Source organism: Rhinolophus ferrumequinum, chromosome 19 (genome assembly GCF_004115265.2).
Source record: "Rhinolophus ferrumequinum isolate MPI-CBG mRhiFer1 chromosome 19, mRhiFer1_v1.p, whole genome shotgun sequence".
Lineage (NCBI taxonomy): Eukaryota > Metazoa > Chordata > Mammalia > Chiroptera > Rhinolophidae > Rhinolophus > Rhinolophus ferrumequinum.
The window spans coordinates 26,857,733-26,883,743 of record NC_046302.1 but is presented as its reverse complement, the minus strand read 5'-3'; the positions used below and the strand labels follow the sequence as shown (position 1 = coordinate 26,883,743).

The 26,011-nt window shown below is 37.7% G+C and overlaps 1 protein-coding gene across 2 annotated transcripts; it reads right to left on the bottom strand.

Moving 5' to 3' along the window:
• Window positions 1-936: 936 nt before the first annotated feature.
• MEP1B (meprin A subunit beta) lies at window positions 937-26,011 on the bottom strand. Of its 2 annotated transcripts, none has more exons than XM_033135555.1 (15): window positions 25,934-26,011; window positions 24,280-24,298; window positions 23,154-23,198; window positions 23,025-23,068; window positions 21,030-21,108; window positions 16,401-16,518; window positions 15,482-15,660; window positions 13,727-13,945; window positions 12,959-13,111; window positions 11,616-11,831; window positions 8,897-9,340; window positions 7,223-7,402; window positions 4,980-5,115; window positions 4,247-4,451; window positions 937-1,997 (listed from the first exon to the last, which is right to left on the bottom strand). In XM_033135555.1, the coding sequence occupies exons 1-15, from the start codon at window positions 25,994-25,996 to the stop codon at window positions 1,986-1,988; spliced, it is 2,112 nt and encodes a 703-aa protein (XP_032991446.1). In that variant the 5' UTR covers window positions 25,997-26,011; the 3' UTR covers window positions 937-1,985. The 2 variants fall into 2 exon arrangements, with proteins under 2 accessions (XP_032991446.1, XP_032991445.1); XM_033135554.1 differs by having other exon boundaries at window positions 942-2,000.

The window sequence follows — 26,011 nt, the reverse complement described above, 5'->3', positions numbered from 1 at the left end:
TGCTGAGTTCAAAAAAAAAAAGCAACCCCCCAAAGGTTCTCTACTGTATGGTTCCACTAATATAACATTTTTAAAATGACAAAGAAATAGAGAACAGATTAATGGCTGCCAGGGGTTAAATAGGAAGTAGGAACAAGAAAGAAATGAATGTGCCTATATGAAAGCAACTTGTTGGATTTTTGTGGTGACTGTGACATTGTACTATGATTTTGCAAGTTCCAATTGAGGGAAACTAAGGAAAGGGTACATGGGATCTCTCTGTATTATTTCTTATGTTTTAGGTGAAATCCATGATGAAGAATCTTTTTCAATTTCATTTGCTGGCAGTATTGTTGAGTTAATCTTCAAAATGCATGCAGTTAACAGGGGAAAGAACAATTGATGACTTAATTTCTAAATTTAAAAACTGCCATTTAAATGAATTACAATGAAATGGTCTAATTGCATGTGAGTCTACAATGATCTCAAATTAAATTTGAATTTAAAAAATTGAATGGTGTGAGCCTGTCATTACAAGATAGACAGTACTTGTGGTCAATAAGATTTAAGCTTTCAAGTAACAATTAGAATTTTGGAAAATCTGTTTATGCCACCATGAGCGTCAAGTTCCCAAGACTGAAAGACTTTTTTATGACATCAGTGGTGGTATTAACTAATGGTATGTTTTGATACTGTATAATGAAATGCACCTAAAGTTGTAAGAGATGCATAACCCAGTGAGCCAATATGTTATAAATAAGCAATGCACAATATGACAAATCACACATAGCCGAAAGATTCATTCAAAATATAAGCTAGACCAATGGAATTACTGAACGGAATACAAAAGTTTATTGATGTGGTTTCAGATTCCAATTGCAACGAACCTTTACGAAATTACCATTTGTCAGCTTTTAACAAAGTCTTCCAAAAATAATATCCACAATTACCTGAAGAGCTATTCAAATGTATCTTCCTTTTTCATCTACGTATCTGTATGAGGTTAGATTTTTTTCATATCCTTCATCTAAAATAATATATCACAACAGACTGCAGACATACATATGAGAATTCAACTATTTTATATTAAGCTAGACATTCAAAATTTGCAAAAATGTGTAAAACAACATTTCTCCTTTTGCTGAATTTTCTTTTGCTTGGAAATATAGTTTGTTTTTCATTGAAAAGTATTATTTATGCTAACATGAATGGACATTATTTTTAATGATTAATAAAGGCACAGTTATAAATTTTTCTGGTTTGAATTTCTAGTAAGATAAGTATTGATAAATGTCATGTTCATAAGCAAAGCTCTTTGGGCACTGAATAATTTTTAAGAGTGTAAAGGTCCCCAAGACCTAAAACTTTGAGAACCACTGTTCTAGAAGTTTAAAGTTTTCTTGTTGGTCGTAGTTGTGGGTTCAGACAAATTCTAAACCAAGTTCATATTCCAAAAGATTTATGTAAGGAAACAAGACAGTAGCCCGTTTTGGAGGGAGGGGCACATGTCCCCAGAGAGAAAGGGAGATATCCTGCTGACCTTCCCTCCATTGGGACAGGACAGCGTGGAAATGGTGAAGTTGCACGTGCAAGATCATGGCCACTGGATGCTTCCAATGGGCTTCTAGGAAATCACCTGTGAGGTCACTACCCTTAGCCTCCAAATAAAGGGTAATTTGGAAAGCTACCTCTAGGTGTTGCACTCCTTTTATAGACAACATACTTCTGGAGGAGCCTAAATTGCTTCCCCTTCATTTGTTTGTTTGTCTGTTTTTGCTTCCCCTCTGGTAAAAAAAAAAAAAAAAAAAAAAAAAAAAAAAAAGCCACACAAATAACATTTCACCAATTGGACTTTTACCAAAATAATGATTTACTATAGTATATCCAGCTATTTGCAGAGAAGACCATTTATAGGAGAATGAGGTGACTGGAATACATTTTAGGTGAAATCCATGATGAAGAATCCTTTTCAATTTCATTTGCTGGCAGTATTGTTGAGTTAATCTTCAAAATGCATGCTGCTAAAAGGGGAAAGAACAATTGATGACTTAATTTCTAAATTTAAAAACTGCCATTTATATGAATTACAATGAAACGGTCTAATTTTTTAAATGAAATGCCATCGGCAGTCGCCTGGCATCCCTCCCAACTGGCAGGCAGCTCCGGCCCGTCTCCAGGAAGACGCAGTGGACTGTTGGACTCCTGTGATTCAGATGCTGAACATTCGGGTAAGCGTACTCTTCAGCCTCAGAAAGAAGGTCACACTGATTTCAGATCTAAACTAGACCTGGAGATTCTGTTATCAGAGAGCCAACTGTAGAAATGCCTAGACTAGGGAGAATGTAAGTTGATCCCCTGCTCTTGGGGTTGTTTAAATGACCCAGAGGCAAAACAGTTCTGCTGTAATATTATGGTGTGTGTGTGTGTGTGTGTGTGTGTGTGTGTGTCCACTTAATGGCCTACCATGTCCCTGATACCTTAATAGTTTCCTCCTCTCGTGACTTAACTAGCTTCTTTCTCCCCTTGTTTTATCATTTTCTTTAATTCCTTCCGAGTTTTACTTTAGTCAGCTCTTATAATATTTCCAGAGGAATATCCTGGCAATTGCATTCACCCAAATAATTGATCCTCTCCTCCCTAAACATTCCTCCATCTTCCCCAATCCAACACTCAGATTCATCAGTCCTGGCCCAGGAGACCGTGCCTGCAGGCACAGCTTCCATCAGGTCGACCTACTGGGTCCTGTATTGGCAGATCTGTTCCTTTTATTATGAGGCATAAAATAAGCTGCAAATAGCTGTCTAAAAACAAAGCAACCTGTATACATTTTAAGTACTTTTCTAGCAAGCTTGTGAGGTAACAGATCCATTGCCTTGTGATTAGCTTTAAACATCTTCCTGATGTTGAGGAAATATGACAGCAGTGTATGAGAATAAAACTATTTGCTTTCTGCTCATTATCATTGTCCATCTTTTGACTAACTTTGCAAACAATTTTAGTATCTCAGTACTGTGCTGTCCACTTCAAAAAAATTATAACCTTAATATACAGTACGTCTTGAATAATCATTTTGCTTAAGAAGGTATACTCTTGCTATAGCTAATTGTTAATATTTTTATTTTCAGAGATATTCTAATTGGGCATGTCTTTCTTTAGTTTTACCAGTAATTTTCAGAGACCCTATTGTGAATGAAACAGAACTGGAAAACTTTTAAAGCTTCCCTTTTTAGCAATGTTCAGATATTATGCCATTTTCTTTGTGCTATGTTGTGAGTTAGACATGAATCTACATACGAAACTTTATGCTCTCTCTTATTGGGGTACATAGTAGATGTTGGGACCCATTGCTTAGTCCTGCCCTTCAAAGTGAAGGCTCTCATACAGGATGTGCCCTCCTCCCAAAATGCACTTGCTCAATTTTCTGCTCCCTCTTGAGGGCAGCCCCAGTGCAATGGCTGTTGATGTGGGGAGTACCCACTTGACTCCATTCAGGGCACATCTAAGGGGCCATCCCAGCTCCTGAGATTGCAGTAGTTTGGGCTGAGGCCTCAGCTGCAATCACATCCAAGTCCAGCCTCGCCCTGTGCCCAGTCTAGCTTCCCTCACTCCAGTACAGCTGTTCCCAAGAGCACTTCCCGGTAAACCTCCTGCATGCCAGTATCCCTGTCCAAGTCGGCTACCCAGGAACCCCATCTAAGACATGGTACTTTCAAGAGTCTATTGCCATTTTACAAACCTTCTGAGGCAAGACTTTAAATCCTCTATTTGAAAAATCTTGCCTTAGAGTTAGTTACTGAACACGAAGCCAGAATTAGTTGGAAACTTCCTCAATGAAAAAGGCCCAAATATGCTTGCACCCCCTTTTTACAAGACCGAGCTCAACCATCACCCAAAGACTTTTAGAAGAAAAATACATACAGGTCACCTCTCCCCTTACGAGGAAGGTTGGAACTTATAGGCAAAATCAGTTTTGCTTTTCAAGAAGGTCACAGGCCCTCACCCCAGAAAAAAACATACAACCACACACAAAATCTGGATACAATTGTAGGAGGATAATGAACTTCTCCTGTAAAGCCTCCATGGACCCCCATTTAAGAACCATTGATTTACAGTGAAAAGTAACAGGAACTTGTCGTCTTCAAGCAGTTGTCCCCACCATAGGGAATGAAGAGAACAATGATTTTTGTTAAGTATATTTTTAAAATCTGAATTCTTCACATGATTTCATCAATAGGTTTTGAATAACCAAGTGTCAGACTCAACTTACATTTTCCAGAGTCATATCTGCCATATTTGAACTTGTCTTTGCCCGATATCTCTTCCGGGTACAATAGACGCTGACAAGGGTGACTATCAGCATGACAGCAAACACAGCCGCAGTGGAAGATGCGGCAATGACAATGGTATCTCGAGTTGAACCTCTCTTTTCACACTTTTCTCCCATGTACCACCAGTCTTCCCCCGACGGACACCTACACATTCAGAATGTGACTCGGAGTTAGGAGCTCATATTTAAATCTGAAAATCTTCACCCTTCAAGGTGCGGGTTAACATTCAGATCATTGACATCTGGTACCCAAACCAGCAGCTCCAAGGTGGGAAAGGAAGGTAGTGTAAGGAATGGAGAGACTTTAGTTCTTAGGGTCCCGGTCACAGCACCTTAGCCAAGCTCTTCTCAGAACTTAAGTATCTCCATCTAAAACAGGGGGACAGTTACACTCAACCACATCAGACTATTGTGAGGACTTAATTAAGATATGTAACTCATGAGGACTTTTTCAGGCAATTTGAATATAATGTGCTATTTTTTCATAAATAATTGTATTGTCCTTATAGCTATCCAAAATCCCACATGAAGAACAAAAAATAAATTAAAATGCTTTTGAGATGAGAATGAACTGATTTCACTTCTGTGAAATATCAGTATGTAATCCTACATTGTGGGAATGATAAAATTTCAAATAAAAGAATGCGGAGGTCTCATCCAAGTGACCCCTTACCTGCACTCAGCTTTGCCATCTTGGACAGTGCAGATGCCATCATTCTCACATTTGAAGTTTGTGCAAACGTCACTGCCGTTGGGTTTGGCAGCAGTTGGAGTTGGCAGCAGTTGTGTAGAATTAAGGTGGGATATGTCTAAGGACGACGGGTAGAACATGGGTGGAAATCACTGTTTGCTTTAACAAGTATTTGATCTTTGAATTTCAAAATGCTCGGGTTTCGGGTTTGTGAAAAATTCAGGTAAACTTTCCTTTTCTTTTAATTTTAATTTTTCAATTACAGTTGACATACAATATTATATTAGTCTCAGGTGTACAACATAGTGATTAGACATTTATATACCTGAGTACGAAGTGATCACCCCAATAAGTCTAACACTCATCTCACACCATATACAGTTACCTCAATATTATTGACAATATTCCCATGAATATTTTGTAACTGCCAATTTGTAATTCTTAATCTCTTCACCTTGTTAACCCATCCCCGTAAGCCCCCTCCTATCTGGCAACCGTCAGTCTGTTCTCTGTGTCACAGGTTTGTTCCTGTTTTATTTGTTTGTTGTATTTTTTAGATTCCACATATAAGTGAAATCATATGATATTTATCTTTCTCTGTCTGACTTATTTCACTTAGCATAATAAATTCAGGTAATCTTGAAGCATAGTCCAGCAACATTTAGAGGCAATGAAATAATAAATATTAATAGCTTGAAATCTAGATGTAGAGGGAAGCTGGGTCAGCCTGTGGGGTTACAACAAAACCATGTGCTTGCCTGGGCCTGGGCTTGCCTGAATTCTAAGGGGCCCAAGCTTTTGTTGCTGTTAACCTAAAAGCAAAAAACCTTTCTTTCAAAGTAAGAGGCCACAAGCTCTTGAGATCAAAAGAATAGCTATTGGGGAAGCATGGATTCAGGAAGAAGCCCAAATAATGTTCCAAATAGGAGCCAAAGGCAAGGGGAATTTATGAGAAAGGGTAGGGGGGGAAATTCTATCAATAGAAGGAAGGCATTTCTATTGTGCAGATAACATAACATAGTGATGTTAGTTCTAAGAAAGTTTTTACTTTTCAGTCCAGTAGTCATAATACCTGCATTCTCGTTATCTCTACAACTAGTTCTTTGGACGCAAGGTTGCTTTAGGCCCAGTCTAAAGGTTATTTTGTCCCGTTTTAACATTCCAAAGGATTGATGAATAAGACCCACAAGACAATTCTTCTGAAATGGCAGTTCCAATTGCATTTTAAAGTGTCTCCATTTATTATTATTATTATTTTTCTTTTTTTTTTAACGTTACCAATCCTCAAGGGGGAAGCAAGAAAACTAAAGTGCAGATTGCAAGGCAGCTCAGGGGCTCACCCAAAGTTATGAGTCCCTTGCTTGGTGGAGTAGTAGGTGGATATTTGACACCAGACACCAGGCCCCTGACATCCAGGGTTCTGTTCTTTGCAGTGTTTTCTGTTGCTTCTTATCCAAAGAAGGTCAAACAGAATCGATGAATATGTGACTTTTTCTCTGCTACATCAATTGTTTTCTCCCTTGACAAAAGCTTTCCTGAATAATTTTTCTAAGAACTATCATTTAGATTTACTCTAATTGACATTGAAATCAAAATTTCGTGGGTTTTAATTGCACCACTGTTCATCACAAACAAGATTCTAATTTATTGAGATACGAATGGGTCTTTAATAGTAAATGAGTTAAAATCCTACCACATAAAACATGGAAACCACCAGTATTCCTGGAAAATGTATTTTTTGGCTGCCATGGCTAAGAAACTTTAAAAGAAAGTAAGTTGTTATTACTGCCAAGAGATGTGTGTGTGTGTGTGTGTGTGTGTGTGTGTGTGTGTGTGTGTGTTTGATGAAAGAGACAATAAAGACAATCAATTTTCAGTTTAATTTCATGTGCTTGTGTGATATTTTTATTTCTGAAACTCTAGTCTATAATTCTAAGGTATAATGGCTATACTTTAACTTATTTCTAAAGAAATTTTCCAGCTTGAAGTTTTCCACTATTACTCCATGTAGTGGTAATTAAATTCTTTATCTTGGAACCTCACTGTTTCCATTTAAATTATTTTCATATTGTTAATGATTCATACCAGCAAAAAAAATCCCACTCAGGCCCATTTCCTCCCACATCTCTAATACACCTAAAAATGGAACCATAAGAACACAGTAAATAATCAGTGGCTACAACAATAACAAAGTAGCTTATATAAAACTATTTTTATTGACATACCTTCCACTGTCAGCAGGATATAAACATCATCTCCTTTTATAAAATCTCTGCTTTTCAGCCTTGCATGGGTTATAAAGGCACTGGTTCCATAGCCTCGACCTCTTCTAAACTGAGTCCCGTTAGGGAAAAAAGCCACTTCTCCCACTTTGGAAGGATTGTCCCAAAAATAGTTTCCATTCTCTGAAAAAGCAATTTATATTAATGGATCATGTTTAGCATCGTCATAGCTTTTGGTCGTAGGAAAGAATAGGCAATGGGAAACACAATTAGGATGGAGCTCACAATAATTAAATGATACTGTTGACCTGTGGTGGTGACCTGGCAAGTCTCTAGAGCTTGTGCATTGATAATGTCCTAAAGGAAACAAGATGGCCGGGCAGGGAGGCCCATATTCTGGAGTATGAGTGGAGAGGTACCAAAAGTTTCCTAGATGGTATAGAAACACCCCTGCCCATTAGAATCATTCCTTGGAGGCCTTCTGAGGTACAGATAGTTGTTTTAACTGAGTTAAATCAATATGTTGCTGAGAGAGTTTTTAATATTAGCATAGAACAATTTATCTTGTTAACTGAATTATTCACCTAACAGAGCAAAGTCCTTCAAAAGTAGAAGACAGAGAGAAGCACTGCTTCAGAATAAGGTGATGACCCACCCAATGTCATTCAGGAAGGAAAATTTTGGGGAAAAAAAAAAAGTAAAGAAATTCTGAACATCAAGTACCTACAACCCTTTTCATGAATACTATCTTTTTTCCTACCAGTTTTTTTTTTTTTACTATGTCACGTAGGACCATTTTTTTCATATATAGAATTCAGATTTGGCAATAATATTCACCTTGCCATAATTCCATTGTTTTCCCTTTATTGGGTTTCCAGAGGGCAAAGGATTATTAAAATTAGATGTGATCATTGCTTTCTGGGTGCTGCTCCTTTCTGAGACTGGACGATGCAGGATTATGTCACCATTAGCAATAATTATAATAATTAGCAGAATAATATATAATAATTAGCAGAACTCTTTAATAAAAAGTTATAATCCATTCCCAACCCTTCCCAACACTACAGAGTGCTGGCTCAATGTCTTCCTTCTGATCAAAAACCATCTGCCATTACAAGAGCTAACTTGGTTTTGACAATGCCAGTGGCAAGATCAGTGTAGCATGGAATAGGAGAACGCAATAGCTGAGGTCCTCTCCATACCAGGCCTTTCCCCAAGCTTTCATGCTTGATCTGTAGTGATTCTCCTAATCAACCAGTGAGGTTATTATTACTGCCCCAGTTTTACTGATGAGGACACTAGGACTCCAAGAGATTATTTGCTCAAAGTCTGTTGTTTAGCTAAAGAGAAGCAAGCCTTGGATTTGAACCCAGGCATGTCAGATTTTAAAACCAACACTCCTGGCACAAAACTGGAAATTCAGGTATGGTCATCAATTCCCTGGAATACAATCAATATCTTCTCTATTTTTCAGCATCCTGGCTGGCATTCCTGACAGTTTCCTGCCTGGGAAACTCTCCACAACTGCTGAAGTCCTTCTGCAAAATATCTTCCGTCCCTAAGATTTGGGGCTCAAAAATCTCTAGATACTTAACTGTGCAGTCTCTCATCCCCAAATCATCCGTCCCTCCAAGAACAATGATCGTGTATTAGCAATAAAGAAAATGAGTCACAAACCGGTGGTCATAAATGGGTCTGTAGTTACACTCCGCTGGTTGGACATACGCTGTCGAATGTCAGGATTTTGATCCAAGAGTGTCATCGTGGCTTGTTGCCAAGGACATGGCCACTGTAATTGATCATCATTGGCTCCAGAGATCAAGTGGAAATATATTCCTGCATTAGTCAAATGGGATAGATTCAAGAAAATCTGAAAGGCATAACCTTTAGAAGAATAAAATGGAGGGCTATACAGAGTTCCATTTGGACTGCCAATGAACTGTGTGAAATTCCTTATACGCCATATATGATGAGGGCACCGTGTTTCCGAAAGATTGATGTCATCAATAGACAGGCCACCCAGTGATGTACCACCGCCTCTGACCCCTCCAAACACCACTCTGAATTTGTTGGTTACTTTCAGTGTTACGTAGTAAAGTTCCCAGCTCCCAATAGGTATATCTGCAAAAGAGACATTATTATTTCAAATAAAACAAAGGACTATGAATCACGTGCAAAATAACATGAGAGTTCTAACCTTCATGGATAAATGATCATCCTAGAGCTACTGAATGTGCCATGTGTCTCATTCCTCCAGCCCATGTTGATTTACTTCAAGGTATTTCTGTGGGGTTGGACGCCTCTCTGGAATATTTGGCTGTTTATCTAGTTGTTTCTCAGATAGCTCACCGTTTCCCAGAGATGGGTGAGCAGACAGCACCTCATGAGTACTCCATGCCCTATTTACGAGTGACCTTTCATGCTAAGTTAGCTGTATGTTAGCTAAACGGTCAACCAAGCCCAGTGTTCTACATTGTACCCAAGAATCCTGTGATACTCAGCCAAAACCTCCTTTAATATATTTATACTTTAATTGAAATACTTCTTTCACATGCAAGATTTTCAATCCACATTTTGGCAGTATTAAACAAAATCCACCAATCCCTAGAAAGCCTACATCCTACAATATTCCATCCTACAATTGTACTCCTTAGATCGTGACTCCTTAGCAGTGATTCAGTATTATCAATATGATCTAAAATTTAGTACCACTTCCTTTCTCCCCAACCTGCACTTCCCTCTCCACTATTTTCCCTGACCCCTAGCTAGCGGCACATGCTATACCATTCTGTCTTATCTTCCTATGTCACATACCCAAATAAGAAGCAGTACATTTAAATTTTTTAAGAATCCCCAGGTGGAGAAGAGCGCAGGAATTCATGTGAAAGTGGCAGTTAATACAATGATTTAAAATTTAAATATATTGGCACTTAATGCAAACCACAATTGCTTGAAAATAAGGTAGAAATACCTAAATTACAGAAAATGCTACTGTCCATGGATGGACTCTAGATTGAACAAAAGCCTTTCATGAGGGCTTTCATTATCAGTATTATCAGCTTAAATCCTGATTTAAGCAAGTTTCTTTCTTTTTTTTTTTTTATATTGGAGAACAGTGTGTTCTTCCAGGACCCACCAGCTGCACATCAAGTCGCAGGGTTTTTTTTGATTTTTTTGTTTTTTTCAATCCAGTTGACCACAGGCCCATGAGGGAATCGAACCGGCAACGTTGGTGTTATGAGCACTGCGCTCCAACCAACTGAGCCACCCGGTCGCCCAAGCAAGTTTCTTAAGTACCTTTTGTGATATTGTCTATCAGGGATAATGCTACAGATTGCTATTGGAAAGGAATATCTATATCTATACTGTATTTTATTTATATTATATTGTATTATATTGTACTACATTGTATTATTATATTACATTATATAATTACATATAAGGGATATGTATAGTATGTGATGTGTATATATTATACACTCACACATATATGTATGTGCATATATAAACAGATTAAGAACCTCACTGGAGGTATTTACAAAGGAAAGTATCATCGTTTTTCAGATTGTTTCTCATAGTTAAATGGGGGACTGTGGAAATGGCATGACATGTAGCATAATGTAGATCGATTTTACAGTAGGTTAGGTTTTACTCAATTAATTCAAACCAAGAGGTCAGTATGTGGAGCAGACAGCAACATAGTTGCCAGCTCACAGCCCCTCGTCCTCAGGGAACCTTCTTAACCATCTCCGGTGGTCAACATGACCCACCTCTCTGACCCATGACAGAAATGAAGGTAGGCTCTCGATCATAGCATTGCTCTCTCTCCACTCAGGAACTGTTCCAGAAGTTACATTTAACCCAAGTCATAAAAATTGGAACCCTTCACTGGGACTTATGTTTCAGCTAGAAATTAGAGGAAGAGCTCCCTTTGCAGTCTGATGGCACGTTTGGTAAGATGTAAGCTGGGAAGTGAAACAGCCAAAGCACCAGTCTGATGGACAAAGCCCATCTGAGAGGACACAGCCCATCCAGGGAAGGTGCAGTCCCTTCTGAGGCCAGGTCCTCCTTTATTCCACAATTTAGTCGCATTGAGCCAGTAACTGTTCCCATTTTTCCTATGCAAGTTTGCATTGCATTTTTATTACTTGCCAAGAACTGACCTTCTCAGTGCCAGAGACTGATCTACAGCTTCTTAAATGAGTGTCATGTATTAGAGCACACAGAGGACCCTCATTTTATTAATAGCTTCCTTACTACAGCATAAAACAAGGGGGTTCAAGTTCCAAGTTGGAAAGTAACGAGCCCAGAGCCCCTACCCTGTTGTAAGTTGTTGCGTGAAACAGTTAAGACTGCCTCGCTCTGAACCAAAAGAGGAAGAATGTGGATATTGTACCTTTTATTTCTTTCACGAGGGTTAAAGTACCATTCACATTGTCTGCAGAATACTCCCTGACGTAGATGTTCAGTTGGTCATTTATACTTCCACTGTTATATAAATAAAATTGCAAGCACTGAAATCCTCTTTTCGGGTACAGCGTTCTACTTTCTAGCACTGCTGTGTCCCCCACATTTACAGAACTACTGTCGAAATGCATGAAGAAACCAGAACCTGTTAAGAGGACAAAAGCAAAATGGAGAGAAAGCAGATACTGGTTATAGGAAAGCTGTCATGGGTACACTACAGTTCCACTTACTTCTCTTTGTATGCAAAGCTCTGTGTTGTGCACTTAAATATGTCTGTATGGGCACTTAAATATGGTTCTAGGAGCATGCAGTTTATGGAAGACAACATCAGGCCACCTTTTTCTTACTATAGATGTTAGTTTTCAAAAATGGAAAAAGTGCCACCTACTTGATCTAGTCTCTCTCTCTCTTTTTCCCCTCCCTCCTTTTTTCTTCCCTCTTTCTGTCCTATGTAGGACCACTACCCAGTATCCAAATCTGCATTTAAAAACGAAAAATATTTTTATTGAAATGTGTTTGACATACACAATGTGTAGATTTAAGGTGCACAACATGCTAATTTGATACATTTACAGACTGCAATATGATTGCCATTGTAGCGAAAACTAGCACCTCTATCACATTATATAATCATTGTTTCTTTTTAGTAGTTGGAATAATTAAGTTCTTGTCTCTTAGCAAGTTTGATGATTATAATACAATACTGCTGTCTATATTCATTATGCTGTACATTAAATCTCTAGAGCTTATTTACTACTTGTTGCAAGTTTGTACCCTTACACATCTGTCCTATCCTCTCATGCTCCTCCCCGCCCCCACCCCCACACAAAAAAGAAAAGGAAAAGCACCTCTTCACTATTAGAGACCTTACTCCCTGCTTAGACCATCTGAGCTGTCAAGCAATGGCCCAATGGCCCTGGATTCTGAAGCCTAGGTTTACATATTTGCTGCCAGAAATGAGCAAATAAATAAAAACGTGGCTCTGGTAACCAAATACATGTCTATTAATGCAAACAAAATTATAATGGAAAAGGTAGAGGCTTCATGGAGCCCCTCTCCAACTCATAGGAAGAAAAGCAAACTCAGAGAGGAAAAGCAAAGAAATTTACCATAGCCATATAAGGCACAGAATCCATTCCTTAGTAGCCACCTAAGGGTTATCATGAATAAATCTGATAGAAATTGGAGATAAAATCCCAGGCTTTTACAGCAAAGAGAAAGGCTAGAACTACCGAGTGTAAGTGAAATCTAGAAGTGTCTCCCTCTTGTTACCTTTGCACTGGCCCATGTTGGAGTGGTCGCTGTCGGGCCCCCTGGGCACCTGTGACAGCCGCCTCCAGTCAGCGTTATCCCCTGAACTTTGAATCAGACCACACACATTCTCTTGTTCAAAATCGCACGAGTCCATAAAACTCAAGGAAGAGGCTACAAAGACATAGAACAATTATTGACACTCAGACAACATGATAACATAAGTAATAAAAACTGAGATTTTCTAAGAAGTACCCAGAATACCACGTTGGCATTAAATGCTTCTGGGTGATGGCGGTGGCTTGGAAATCTCTTGCTATCTGCAGAACCAAGACATCGGTCAACTCTGTAGATCTGAATAAGCTGCCTGCCCCAAGTCTTTTTTATTAAATTATATAATTATACGAACCTGAGTCTACACGCTCTAGTTATTCAGAGGAGTAAGCCACCACCTAGACTATTTGATCGCATTTATATTACAAATGTACACCTCATTTTGACTGAAAGAATTTTGAATATCAAGTTGGTCCACATTTGAATTAGTAACAGCTTCAAAAACCTGTGTGGGGCATGTTCCTTGTAAGACCCAATTTATTGTTAGATCTGAAAGCTAGGCCATGTGAGAAGAAAAATGCTGCTTCCAAGTTGTAGATTAGGATCTGGGTGCTATTTTAATTTTATTATGAATATCAAGCTTCTATAATTTCAGAACACTCAGCAATGCTCAGCAAAATTTTTCCCTATGTAGCAGAGAGAAACAGAAGTCATTTCAAAAAACCTGTCACATACAGCAGTTATACAGTCGATTCAACTTTAAGAGATCGTAGTCACTGAAATCCATCCGTTGGCCGATGACATCCATGAAGTCTGAGATTCTAGTTACAATTGTTGGCTCTGTTCCATTTTGGAAGGCCGTTTTACTGTAATGCATGACTGAAGTGTAATCATAGGGGACATTCAAAGAGTCCGAGACTTGGTCATCATAGGTGTTAAAATTGTGCTCTTTGCCTAGATGATAAATTATAAAAAAAAAAAAAAATGTAATCACTTGACGTTCACAAAATTCAACTATTTTTACTCCAAATACTGTTAATTTAGAAATGGAGACTGCAATAAACATAGTGCAACCTTTGCAATTGATCTACAGGAGTTCAGCGGTTGTTTCATCTATTCCTGTCTTAAAATATAATATTCAAGCTTCGAATTATGAAACCAGCCGTCATGCAGAACGTATCTAAGTTTTCATTACAGCCCAAATTTGGACATTAGCATTTGGCCTCAGGTTCTAAGAACTGTTCATGGAAAGGAGAATTCTAAAAAGTGTTTGTTGCTGAAACAGTCAAGGTCATTGGCAAACGATGATGGCAGGGTGGGTGCGTCTACAGAAGATGGAGATGAAAGTAAGAGGACCTTGGGAGCTATGGTGGGATGAGACCTGAGAATGATAATGTGGAGACATTAGAAAGGATTGACATAGTCAGGGGTTTCGTGGTTCCTGGAATATGAGTAGATGTATTTAAAATGAATACATTTAGAGAAGATATGAGGCTGCTTAGCGTCTTAGTAACAGGCAACTGATTGCTACTTGAAATTGGATGATTTGGTGAACTCGTTGAGATAGATCTGATCTCCAAAGCATATAGATGTGGTATCAAATCTAGGCAGAGGTTTCAACCAAAAATAAGATTTTGGGAATTCTAAAGAATGAGAGTAGGAAGTAAAGCTAAATACTTCTCTTGCTTTAGAAATCTTTTAGTTTGCGGCTGTGCCTCACCCCAGTTGAGGTCCCTAGACACTGGGGGTGGGGTGGTAAGGAGCAAGCTGTGATGTTGAAATTGTGATGCCAGGGAGCCTGAGTACAGAGCAGTCTTCACAGAGCTTCCCATGACAGCAATGCTGTTCTCTCCACCATACCCTATGGAGGCAGGACACCTGGAACGCTAAGTGTCACTGTGGAAAAAAATGTGGAAAACACGAGGCCTAGTTGGATGTGGTATTAAGACCTTTCTGAGTTGGAGCACAAAGTCACAAGAAGTTCAGACTGTCCAACTACTGTAGTGTTTCCCAATGTGTGCTCCAGGGAAAGATAAACCCAGATAGTCCACAAAAAGAAAACACAAAACAACCACGATCAGGTCACTTTGGGAAAGGCTCTCTCTTGGAGATTTACAACTCACGTTACTCTAACAAAGACTAAGTGTAAATTCAATTTCTTTTAACCTAGAATTTCCCAAACTCATTTGACCACCCATTCCTTTCCACACAACACCCGTGAGCATATTATGGGGCAGCACTCCATGAAAGATGCTTTAGAAAACACTCATTTCTAAGGTCACATCCAGCTCAAATGCATGAGGGTTCACGGAGAGTCTGCCCCAACAACCTTCAGCCACTTCGCGTTGAGTTAAAGCTAAATGAAAAGAGACATCAAAACATCAAAATTTTTCCTTGATTAACAGTGGGCACACATGGCAGGAGAGGGTATAATGCTTAGAAACTCAGTCTTTAACTAACTAAAAACATAAGGAAACAAGAGAAATATACCTGACTGAATTCTGTCCCAGATTATCCTGACATAATCATCCCGGTCAGAACGCGACTGCTCGTGCCAGAATCCCAGCGCATGGAGAAACTCGTGTTGAATCGTTGCTATTCTGTCACAGTTTGCCCCAATGGAGAGTTCTTGCCTCCCAACATGCTGATTTCCCACTGACGACCAGCAGCTTTACAGGAGAAAGAAGAGAGGGTGTTATAATAATACCGGTTGAGGGCTCAGGGCAAAATCCCCAATGATTAATCCACTTAGTTATCCACTTAGATCCTTCACAATGGAAAGATCTGGACAGAGTGCATTTCTCTCATAACCACGGTGAGGTATGAAAAACCTTCCAGACAAGATTGTCTTTGGAGAACTTGCCCTGACACCAAATATAACATAGGAGCAAGCCATCCCCAAGTCAGCCTCGTCATGAGTTTTCCTAGAAGTTTCCAAGTCTTTCTGATGGTCCTTGCTATGCTGATGACCATTAATAAAGATGTTATAGGTACAGCAACCACTCAGAATTGCTGAGCTCCAGACCACACTGTCACCTTAACTCGAGTAGCAAGAGTCATTCGGTAAAAATAAATTTAAATACACACACATACGCACACACACGTGTTTTACTTGAAGGGGGACATAAGGAGTATGTAAACTACAAATGAGTTGAAGTTCACAAAATTGCAGAATGGGTAGCATCAATCCCACCTTCCTTATCTAAAGAAATTTGTAGTCTGCTTGTATGTAGGAAAATATTGTTTTATGCCTACAGAAACTAGATCTAGCTGTCTTTTATTCTCCAACAAACAGCGAAGGAAGCCCCTGCTCCCTTTCAAGGTCAGAGCCAAGGGCAATTGCTGTGATACAATGCCCCAGACCAACAGTGCTCATTCGCACCTTTAGAAGACAAACTCTTCATCTTACCCACTGCCCTTGAACACGGATATGTAGTTAGCTTCCCCATTCCAAGGCTTGAAGTCAATGCAGGTTTTTAGGCGATAGCGTTCAAATGCATTCAGAATCACTCCCTTAGCATTCATTTCTGAAGGAAGGAAACAAATAAAAATATGCTTTTTAAAATAATCAACATTGACCAATTCACCATGAAAACAGTCTATGCATTACATTGTTCATCATGAGCTAGTTCCTCATGAATATTTAATGTTTTATCTTAATAATATTTACTATTCAGTACCAATTAAGGACAATAAGTCTTCACTTTAACATTGTCAGTTGGTTCTGTGTATATTTGTGTATATTCTATGTTATATTTGGTGTCAGGGCAAGTATTTTGTGTATGATGAAACCAATTTTACCATCGGCTAATTGATATAAACAAGAGTTAAGTTCTTATAGCACCTCATCAATGTTATAACAAAACAACATTGAACAAAACTGCATTATTCCAGGAACTGCTGTATCATATATACCTATTTGATTATTCTTCAGAGTCCTTATTTTGTGCCATATCTCTTTCTCTGGAGCCATTAGAGGTGCATTACCTCAGAGGGCATTGGATTACAGGAAAACAAAATGAACAAACACCGTAGTACACTTCATCTGAAAAGTTACAATATGTATTTAAAACCTTGCAGTGGAGATTTTAATCTGAGGACCTTGAGATTGGAGCGTCCATGAATATGCTGAAACAGTATGCAAAGTATCTATATCTATCTATACCTGCAAAGTCCATTTTCAGGGGAGAGTGTTCATAAGATTCACAAGTGAGTTCAGGGCCCTAAACAGAGTTAAGAACCATGGCTTTGGAGTTAAGAATGATGCTGAGGTTAGATAGACATGGAACTCAAAGAAGGCAGAGGCATGAAAGCAACAAAAGACATGGAGGAAAAAATGTTCAGAGGGAATGAACTGTACCAGATGCAAGTGGAGAGACCATCACAAATGGGGTCAGGTCCTGATGAAGTGAAGGATGGTGGCTGTGGGGAGGTGGGAGACACTAGTGCAGAGTGGAAAGCACTTGAACTTTGAAGCTAGACACACCCAAAGTTCTCCCCCATCCGCACCACTTACTTTGATGTGTAACCTTTGCCAATTTAATTCACCTTCGGAGCTTTGGTGTTATCGTTATTTACGTGGAGAAACAAAATCAACTTTGCAGAGATATTGTGAGGAAAAGAACAGAAAGTAGAGGTGAAGTTCCAAGTAAAATGAGCGTGTATCAAGTATTCATTTCCGTTCTCCCCTTTACATGACCTTTACACAGACATTTGAAAACGATGACAGTCATGCACCCAATAATAACCTTTCGGTCAATGGTGGACCACACATACGATGGCAGTCCCATAAAACTATCATGGAGCTGAGAAATGCCTAGCGCCTAGTGACCCTGCTGTCTAATCTGTAGCGCAACGCATTACTCACGACTTGTGGTGATGCTGGTGTAAACAAACCTCCCCTCCCAGTCGTATAAAAGTACAGCACACACAACTATTTACAGTACGTGATACTTGATAATGATAATAAATGACTGTGATTGGTTTATAGACTCACTATACTATATTTTTTATTATTATTTTAGAGTGTACTCTTTCTACTTAGAAAAAATTTCTGCTGTAAAACAGTATGCCGTGTTACTCTGGTAGTGGCCTCAAACATCTCGTGTTTATCATGTCTCCTGATTGCATCATTTTCTCTTGTGTTTGATTTAATCTTTGTTGTTCTATACAGTAAGATGCTCGCAGGCTTGTGGCCTATATATACCATATAGCACCACAAACATGTGAGTAATGCATCGAGTACAATTAGACAGCAACAACATCACCAGGTGATAGGAATTTTTCAGTTCCATCATAATTTTATGGGACCACCATTGTGTATGCACTCCATCATTGACATCATTATGCAGTTCATGATCATATGTATATATGTGTATATATTATATATAGACAGATATTTATATATCTATCTATATCTATATCTATATATCTATCTATATCTATATCTATGTGTGTGTGTGTATGTGTGTGTGTTTATATATATATATATATATATATATATATATATATATATATATACACATATATATACATACCAGGGATGCCAAAAAAATGTATATAAGTGGACACTTTGGTCAACGTTGTTCAAGCAGGATTTCGCCATAATCAGAAGTGTCTGGACACTAATGGTCACCACTTTGAGCACCTCTTGTAATTGCAGACGTCAAATGTGATTTATGTTCATCTTTTGTTATAGTATATACTGCTATTACAATTTTAATACAGTTTTTCGCTTTCTTAAAATGTGTATCCTTTTTTTGGTATCCTTCATGTTCATATATATATATATATATGTGTGTGTGTGTGTGTGTGTGTGTGTGTGTTATATTATATATATATATGTATTAGATATAATACATATGTATTATATATAATATATATGTTTCTTTTAAACACAAAAGTATTTTTAAGTTTGTAGTCAAAAAAATTTAAACCAGAAATATATTTAAAATCTATCAGACTCCCCCTCAATTTCTAAAGTCAATGAACATCTTTCTCTTCTCACATTACATGGCTTTTTGAACTTCTAACCCTGTTAACTACTCTTGCCTTGGCTTTTTCAACCCTACTCCTATCTGTGTTTCTGGCCAACCTTCCCTTCTCGACTTTTTTCAGATTCTCCATCTCTCCCAATTCCCAACAGTTGCTCTCCCAGGCTAAGTTCCATTCTTGGCCACCTTCTCACTCAGTACAATCTTCTTGGATCATTAAATGCGATCCATTATCTGTGGAGTACCTGTTACACGCAGGCACTGTGAAAGATGATCATACGTACCCACAGCTTTAACCATTCCCTACATCCTAGTAACTCCCAAATATTTCTCTATCTGGAAGGACCAGGCTATCCACCAACACTTTATATGACATTTCTACCACAGTGAGCTTCACGCATTTCAAATTCTGCATTCCAAAGACTAATTTCCACCATACCTCTCTATCCCACCCACTTCAAGACATAGTCTTTATTTTTATTAAAGGCAATACCCAGTTGCCTCAGACTGACTCCTGGTCACCAGCATTCCTTTACCTAGATTCACCTTCTTCTCGACCTCTTGCTGTCAATCACCAAATCTCTCTTAGATTTATCCGTTCTTGTCTATCCTTACTGAGAGTCTTGGTTCAAAAACTCTTCTGTCCTTCCCTGAATGTCTTCCAAAGTCTCCTGGCTGATATTCCTACTTTCTTTTTGCCCTACTAATGATGCATCTTCTATACTACAACCAAAGTGATAACAATCTTCTTCCTTCCACATTAAAACTTTTTGTAGCTCTACATTTCCATCAGTAAACACACCAAGTTCTTTATCATGAGAAAGACTCAAGTCCTTCCCAATCTGGATCCAGCCTACCTATTCAACCTCATTATTTCCCCACTTCCAATCTACATTCCAGCTAAGGGTTTTCTCCCTTCCGCATGGCTTCGCACACAGTGATCCATTTGCATGGAGCACCGTTCCTTTGCTATCAGACACCACATGAGACCACATGGTGCCGTTTTGCACATTAGAAGAGGCACCTCATCTGGGAAAGTGCTGCAAGTGTTGCCTTGGCAGGTGGGTGAATAGCATTTCATGCCAAGAAATGGATGTCTCTTAATAAACAGGGTGAAAACTTGATTTCGGTCCCATGTGTCCCACTTCCCTGGCACCTATGTATGGTGTACAACTTGTACAACCTCCATGGCAGCCCTGCTGTGTAGTGCCACCTGCTCCCTAAGGCTTATGCCTTTATATCTAAGCAGAGTTAAATGCCCCTCCAATGTGCTCCCATAGCACTTTGAATATACCATTAATCATAATGTTTATTCCATTCTATTATAGTTAGCTTTTGGCTTATCTGAATCTCCACTGAAATGTATGATCTTTCAGGAAAAGTTTCCCAAACAACAGTTCCGAAACTGATGCTGGTCAGTGATGCTATTTTCTCTAGTCCAGAAATAAAACAAGGACCATGTTTAGAGTTTCTCATCACAATTAGATTAATTGTATAGAAAAGCTGTCCTTAGTTTTGGATTACATGCTTCTGACTTTTTAGTATTAAAACATCATTTATTTTATGAAAAGGTGGTGATAAAAGACAGTGGGTTCTTTTGTTGTTTAAGCTCCTGACTTGGCAAAATAAAATGTTGGTAAAGCAACGCCAATCCCTAAAGTTTAGTTTGTTGGGTTGTTTTGTTTTTACTCATATGTAAAATTTGAACCTATGGGAAACCATTGCTTTAAAAGAAAGACTCACTCCCTAATCTTTATGTCCCTAGAACGGAATAAATAATCCAGCACAGAGTAGGCGCTCCATAAATGTTGGTTGAATTAACTCCTTTATTGGTCAAAATTCAGCAAATATTTCAGACAATATCACTTAGGTTCTTTTCATTGTTCACTTTGCTTATTTTTTTAAGTAACTGTATATAGCCACACAAAGCAATAAACAAACAAACAAAACCCTTAAACACCATACAAGCCTACCCTTGGACATACTGTAATCATGTTCTGTCAGGAACACACATTAGTTATGGGTACTCCAAGGTATATACTAACCCAAGCTATCTTCTAGAACATATGGAATGGTATGTGGCCATCTATATTTTTCTTCAATGATGGAATTTCTATCTTGCATCTGTCAAAAATAAATGTGAAAAGGGGTAATTAAATAAATCAAGCAAACACTTTATGAAGCGATCATAGAAATAAATCAAGTGTAAAGCTGTCTAGCCAACCTACAGAAATTGCCTGTGTGTGTACACACATGTGCACGTACATGTGTACCTCTACTTTTATTGTATTAAAACAGAGTTTCTGGGAGGAAATCACTAACTTCTATCATTACTTATGTTGATAGAGTTGGAGAAGGAATCATGCAAAACCATGTAAAGAATGATTATTGGAAAATTGAACTATACATATTGGTAGATTTATAAACTAGTCTCCTATATAAGAGATTGAAAATATACAAGAAAGAAATGATAGCAAAACCTCAATAATCTTGATCTCACAATATCAGAAAAAGTCACACATGAGCTAGGCCAAAGTTTTCAAACAATTTTAAAGGATTTGTAGCTTTTATAATAAAGAACTAACAATATTTCGTTACTCTATTCATCCAGTCAACAAAATGAACACTGTTGTAGAGAATAGGGATTCTCTGATAAGAAAACTACTCAGGTTTTTACCTTCCTGTAGCTAATATCTAGTGGAGGAGACAAACATTGATTTGAAGTTTATGCTGGAGATAGAAATGACAAAACTTGCTGATGGACTGGATGGCAAAGTGAAGAAAAGAGAAGAAGAAAAAGTGACTACTTTTTACTTCTTCATTGGCCCGGGGTGAGGGAGTGGTGAAGACTTTACTATAAGGAACGACTGGGGAGGAACAATTTGTATGGAAGAGCAGAGTTCATAGGACACCTTAGATTTGAGGTCTCTTGTTGTAGACATTCAAATGGAAGTGACAAATTAGCATCTGGATAGACCAGTCTGGATCTCAGCAAAAGGATGGACTGGAGTTATATGTTTGGAGACATCAGCAGAGAGATGACACCTAAAGCCCTGGCAAAAGATAAGATCCAGAAGAAGAGAGTTCAGATAGAAGAGCAGGCCCAGGACTAAACCTCAGACCCTGCAGCTCTAGTTCTTGAGTTGAGGTTTGCAGAGGGGATGTGAGTGATGTCAGTAGGTGCTTATGATAGCGAACGTTTAAGCTCCCTTAACGCTTTGTCGCGACGGTTGGATATATCCAAATGAATATTTCCACGCAGACTGCAGATGGAAACTTCCAGAAAGGAAGTTTAGGAAAGCAGATGTACATTTTTCTATATTTTTGTGTTTTTCAATAATGAATAACAATAGGAGATTTTTATACATAAAAATAATGTCATTTATATACAAAGTAGCTCAAATTGTTATTATTTAATGCACAAAATAGTCAAAATATCAACTTTCTGGTTTTTGTGTGGATTTCTGACACATTTTGAAAAAAACTTGAAATCAATTAATGCAGCAAAATTAAACTACATGTAAGGTACCTCTGCGTCATCTGTGTGCCATGATGGCTAGTGAAGAATCAGTATTCTTTATGAGTAGGTTTGGGAAGACCTTTTCTTAACAACACTATTTTTAACTGTCAGGGTAGAAGTCACAAAATCTATCGCTTATGGTAAAAGACCTGATTCATTGAAGACATTTACGAATTCAGTTTAACTTTGCTTCAACCAGATTGACTAGTGAGGTTTTTATTTAAAAATGAAAACATCCTATTTTTCCAATAATTAAAATAAAAAAGATCAATAAGACCAATGCATCTATTGTGAGTGATGTGGCTTTAACCACACAGAAGTCTGAGTGATGGAGGATGACAGTATTATGTGAGTCCCTTACAGTACAATGTATTCATTGAATAAATGTGTCACTATGACTCTGTGTCCTTAAAGATAGTTGGGCATAACTTAGCCCATGCCAACCAACCATTCTTAGACTTTCTGTATTTTAGCTTGCAGTAATTAATAGAAGATTCATCCTTGCATTATTTCAACTCACCCGATCAAGTCTGATGTCTCCCTCAAAAAGATCCATTCCCAAATCTAAAAGGAAAGATAAAAATTCATGTTAGCAAATTGGATTCAAACTCCCCACTTAATAAATAATGTAAAAAATATATCTACAAACCTTCATTGATATCAAATATATCCTGGTCAAGCCCACCATCTACATCTTTAAAATAACAAAGAAAAACACATTGAACATTATGTTTATGAAAGAAGTTAATCTTTATCAATTACCAAATTAGAAGTAAGCAAAGTTCTTTTGCCTCAATAAGTGACAACTAGGTTCTGATTCAATACATATACATTGATTGATTGATTTGTTGATTGATTCATTGACTGATTTGATTGATCAAGAACTTCTCATGAGCCAGACTTGAGGCTATGGGGCTTTTACATATGTGCTCCTGACCTATTCATGTCCCTTGAATGCCAAATGACTTCAAGAATAAGAAATTGATCACTCCATGTGTGATCAATTAAGCTGAATTTGGAGAGTAGGCTAGGTGAAGAGATTAAACAGAAAACAAATGTTTAAATTGGTCAAACCAGCCCAATCTACCCATATACCCGTGTTTCCCCAAAAATAAGACCGGGTTTTATATTAATTTTTGTTCCATTAGGGCTTATTTTCAGGGGATGTCTTATTTTTTTCATGCACAACAATCTACATTTATTCAAATACTGTCATGTCATCTTCTTCTGGAACATCGTCATAACGTACTAAATGCCTCCATCTGGCTGAGATCTTAATTGGGGCTTATTTTGGGGGTAGGTCTTATTTTCGAAGAAACATGGTATGTATATCCTTTACTGGTAGCATATCTTGGAACTCTCGAGCAAAATTCCTAATTTAAATGTTAATTTCTCTTTTAAGTTGCAAAGTGGTGGATAATATGGTCAAATGTCTAAGTGAGCAAGTGAATAACATGGACATCAGGTTTATCTGATTTGACACAAAATAGCAAAAATAATATGGGATGTCCATATGTTAGCCACCATGTTTGGCCTTTACTATACCACCATCTATGTTTCTGCTGCGTATGTGAAACCCTGACACAGGAATAAAACGTTCCTCAATAAATCAAAAGAAGCCAGTATCAAAGTATCAAAGTATCAAAGTATCAAAGTTCAATGCAATTATGCATATACTTAGCATTAAATGTGTCTTAAGTTTTTCTGTATGTTTTTCTCTTATCCACATAACTTTCTTTTACTATAACTTAGAGTAAATCTCAAAATAGACTCACCAAAATTTTCTGGAGTTGGCTGGGAAACAAACACATAAAAGAAAATATTATTACGATATAAATGGTCTCCTTGGTTCCCATTTATATCTATCCATTTGTGTGTGTAAGGGGGGGGAGTTCCATTAATATGGATAACTTGCTAACATATATCCAAGACAGTTATAGTGGAGACTAAGATAACTTTTTAAACTAAAGGGTCTTCTCATTTTATATAAAAAATGAAACTACCAGTTATATGGATTTGAAGGTGAAAGAAACAAAAAAACAACTTCACAGATTGAAAAAGCCAAATATAAGACTCTGGCCCTCAATAAGTGTTCACTTTAAACATGATTTTCTAAAGGATTCATGGAGCAATGTTTGAAAACCTAATAATTTATTTCAAGTGTTGAAATATTATTATACTTTATAACAATCATTTTTAAAAATTTTATTGAAGACCTCACTAATCATGGTTAATGTTCATATTTCTCTCAAGACTCTGCCTTCAAACACCATACCAAATGTTTCAGAAAAAAAACGCAATGAGTATACTTTCTGATTAAAAAAAAAAAAAAACAAAAGGAACCCAGACTACATAAACTACATGTTCAGTAAAAAAAATTAAGTAAACCTGAGAAATTTCTTAGTTTAGTCTAGTAAAAAGCCCATGGGACTGATAGTCAATAGATCTGGGTTATATTCCTGATTCCACCATCTAATAGCAAGTCAGTCCACCTTCCAAATACTCAGACCATCTGTAAGATGCATGGGTATTGTGAGGGCTTATGATGTCATGGGAAAGCACTTTTTAACCGATAATAAAATGTTCCACACATTTAAAGTACAATTTTATGTAAATACAGCTTACATATATAAATAGAATCATTTGGAACATTTGGCAAAGTGGTGGGAATGAGCTGGTTGGATGATTGATATCTTTTTGGATAACAACAAGTGCCATGGTTGTCCCATCCTTCAGCCCCAGGTAGGCACATAGTCACAGAGGACTGCCAAAGCACCTACTAAAAAAATTATCAAGTATGTTTTTATAATTACAGTTTTAATGTTATCAAACTATGTCTCTTGTTCTCAATGCTCTAGTTCCTGGTCACAGAATATCAGCTTCATATAAGAACAGTTACTTTAAAATCACAACTAAAGGTTTTCTCCCAGGCATCTGAAACCTCATTAGTAACCTTAGGTTGATTTGTGGTACAAACTACCTGTCACTCTAGAAGGATTGGTCTAAACTGATGAAGAGTCAGAAGAGAAATCTCATACCACAAAACTTTTTAAATATTTGCTATGCCTGTAACTGTCATCATTCACTCCATTCGTGTCTCGCATTACCGTAGCAGCAATATGATTTCATTCAGCACTAAAAATGGAATAATTTTCAAATTTCACATTTCCCATCTTATCAAAAGAAAACTTGTTACACAACAATGAAACCAGAAGAAAAACATAACTTTATGTCAATGTCTCTGACTCTCTCTGTCGGGGCTTTTTCTCACTCCCTCTACTCGTCCTGCCCCTTCTCGCCAAAAAGAAATGCTCATTTCATTAACACTTCAAAATTCATAAAAAACAAAAAGTGAACAATTTGTTCTTTAACAATCATTGTCAACTGCCCCCAATTTTTCTAATTGTTTTCCATAGATTGTTTCCTTACCAAGCTGGAAACCACGAGGAGCGAGGCAGAGAACAGAAACCAAGGTAGATACCATGAATCCATGTTGTCACTTCCAGT